The 1998-nt window shown below is 43.3% G+C and overlaps 1 protein-coding gene across 1 annotated transcript in view; it reads right to left on the bottom strand.

Moving 5' to 3' along the window:
- The window catches only part of LOC118407753 (polycystic kidney disease protein 1-like 1), a 6019-nt gene extending 4484 nt beyond the window's left edge, over positions 1-1535 (bottom strand). Inside the window, exons 1-3 of the mRNA XM_035808270.1 lie at positions 1170-1535; positions 669-819; positions 123-340 (exon numbers count right to left, since the gene is read on the bottom strand). Coding sequence (XP_035664163.1) covers positions 123-340; positions 669-819; positions 1170-1535 — 735 coding nt within the window. The remainder of the gene's footprint in view (positions 1-122; positions 341-668; positions 820-1169) is intronic.
- Positions 1536-1998: the final 463 nt, after the last annotated feature.

Raw genomic sequence — 1998 nt, 5'->3', positions numbered from 1 at the left:
TGACCCCTGAAAATCAAAAATGGCCGCCATAACTGAAATGGGGTCTATTCCCTGTCGTTACGCCAGACGACCGCACAACTCTAAAAGAAAAATAAAGTGTGATAAAGTCGTGGTAACATTACCTTCTCATGTCCCGCCAGGAGGCTGTTCTCGAGCGAAGTCCTGACATAGTAGGCGTTCATATCCGTGTCCAACACTCCGATGTAAAAATACGTTACGCTGAAGATCAGCAGTACGACCACACGGACCAGGACGTCTCTACCCTGGGCCATCCGCTCGGGCCAGTTCGGGTCGTGGTCGGCTTTCTTCGGAGCAGGTGGTAGAACCCTCGGTTTGGGGACTTGATAACACAGGAAGAAATTCTAAGCATACATTATAGAATTGTACAAAATAGCAAAACAATCGCCCTGGCGTTGATTTCTCAATAAATTGAATTTAAAGTTTATGCTATTGCAAGCTAGGTACAAGTGAAGATGGTAAGTAGCTTCAAGTACAATTATGACATAAAAATTGATTGCTAAGACAATCGGAATGAATTGAAATTTAAGGTAAAAGATGGTGTCAAGTGTGAATGGTATTTTTTTTTGTAAATGATTTAAAACTTTTCACTTTTAACCATTACGTTAAACGGCCCTGTGGACTTTTTATTCGACAACTCCGCCACCTACCTTCATACTTATGCCTGTATTTCTGAACGACACCAATGGGAACCGGTTCCTTCTTCACCGTCTTCATCCCCAAAACTCTACAGACACGAGATATGACGGGCACCAACGCAGGTCGTACGATGACAGCCTGGGCGTAGCTTGCCAAAAAGATCTGCCAAGAGCGGACATGATTGTATTTTAGAACAATTTATGTAGGACAGAATTGTGATAAGGTAACATTACTTAGTATATAAGTCAATCAGTTTTATCCATGGTGTACGATGACCAAGTTTGCAAGGGGTAATGTACATGTAAATTATATTCACTTCTGATATCTTGGTATCGCTGTGACGTATTATGGCGTAACTATGACGTCTTTGATTTTATTTCATTGAATAAACCCGTATAAAACCGTTGTGGCCTTCATCTTAAACGGTAAGAAAATGATGACCAGAAGATATCAGCATTCCCAAGAAACCAGTTTTCGCTTTTTATCATGAACCAATAACTATAGAAGGATACCTCAATAGGTTCTAGTAATAATGTAGAGAGCAGGAATGTTAGCACGAAGTCCTTCAGCCAGGCCTGGCTTCCTTCAGCTCCAAACTGCAAACTGTACACTATGACAAAGAAGCTGCTGCTAACAGACGTCAGGATAGCGAGGATCCACGCCACCGTCTTGTAAGGGAATATCCGGGCGGTTGAGGATGAAGACATCTGCTCTTCCAACGGCGGCTGCTTGTAAAACATCGGCACAAGGATGACATACACGGGCAGTGACACGGTAAACGACGTTGCTGCAGTACTAAACAAGTCCGAAAGGCGGAGCGTTAGGACACCGGTGTCTAACAGAACGATGTCTGGCCCTGCTGTGACCCCGTACCACATGGCACTGCCCAACATCCACAGGGTGACCTGAGTCAGACAGCAGACCAGGCGCTGCGACCGGCTGAAGGGTCTCACACCGGAGTTACAAACAGCCGACAGAAGGAGATGCTCATCGTACAAAATGTACGAAAACGTCGGTAGGGTGTGTCTTGCTTTCCTACATTTAGAATAAAAACGACTTGTTAGTATGCAAACCATACAACGCGTACGTCATCAAACTAAGAAGAAAGTCACGTTACCTGTATGACCTTTGACTCCAATGTCACGTGACTACCATCGAAACAAAGAAAGATGGCGCATGCAGCTTCTCACGTATAATTCTTCGTTCTTGTTTAACACTATGTTAAGGGATGGAGTCGTTTCATATATTTAAGCACAGTGGGCAATAATTTATCTTAAGGTACTATTAACTAGTTCAGAGGGGTTTTTTTCCAATACACATTCTGCCATGTGATTTCATTAT

This window comes from Branchiostoma floridae, unplaced genomic scaffold (assembly GCF_000003815.2).
Source record: "Branchiostoma floridae strain S238N-H82 unplaced genomic scaffold, Bfl_VNyyK Sc7u5tJ_1456, whole genome shotgun sequence".
Classification (NCBI taxonomy): domain Eukaryota; kingdom Metazoa; phylum Chordata; class Leptocardii; order Amphioxiformes; family Branchiostomatidae; genus Branchiostoma; species Branchiostoma floridae.
The sequence above is the reverse complement of the archived record's forward strand: the minus strand, read 5'-3'. Positions and strand labels throughout refer to the sequence as shown.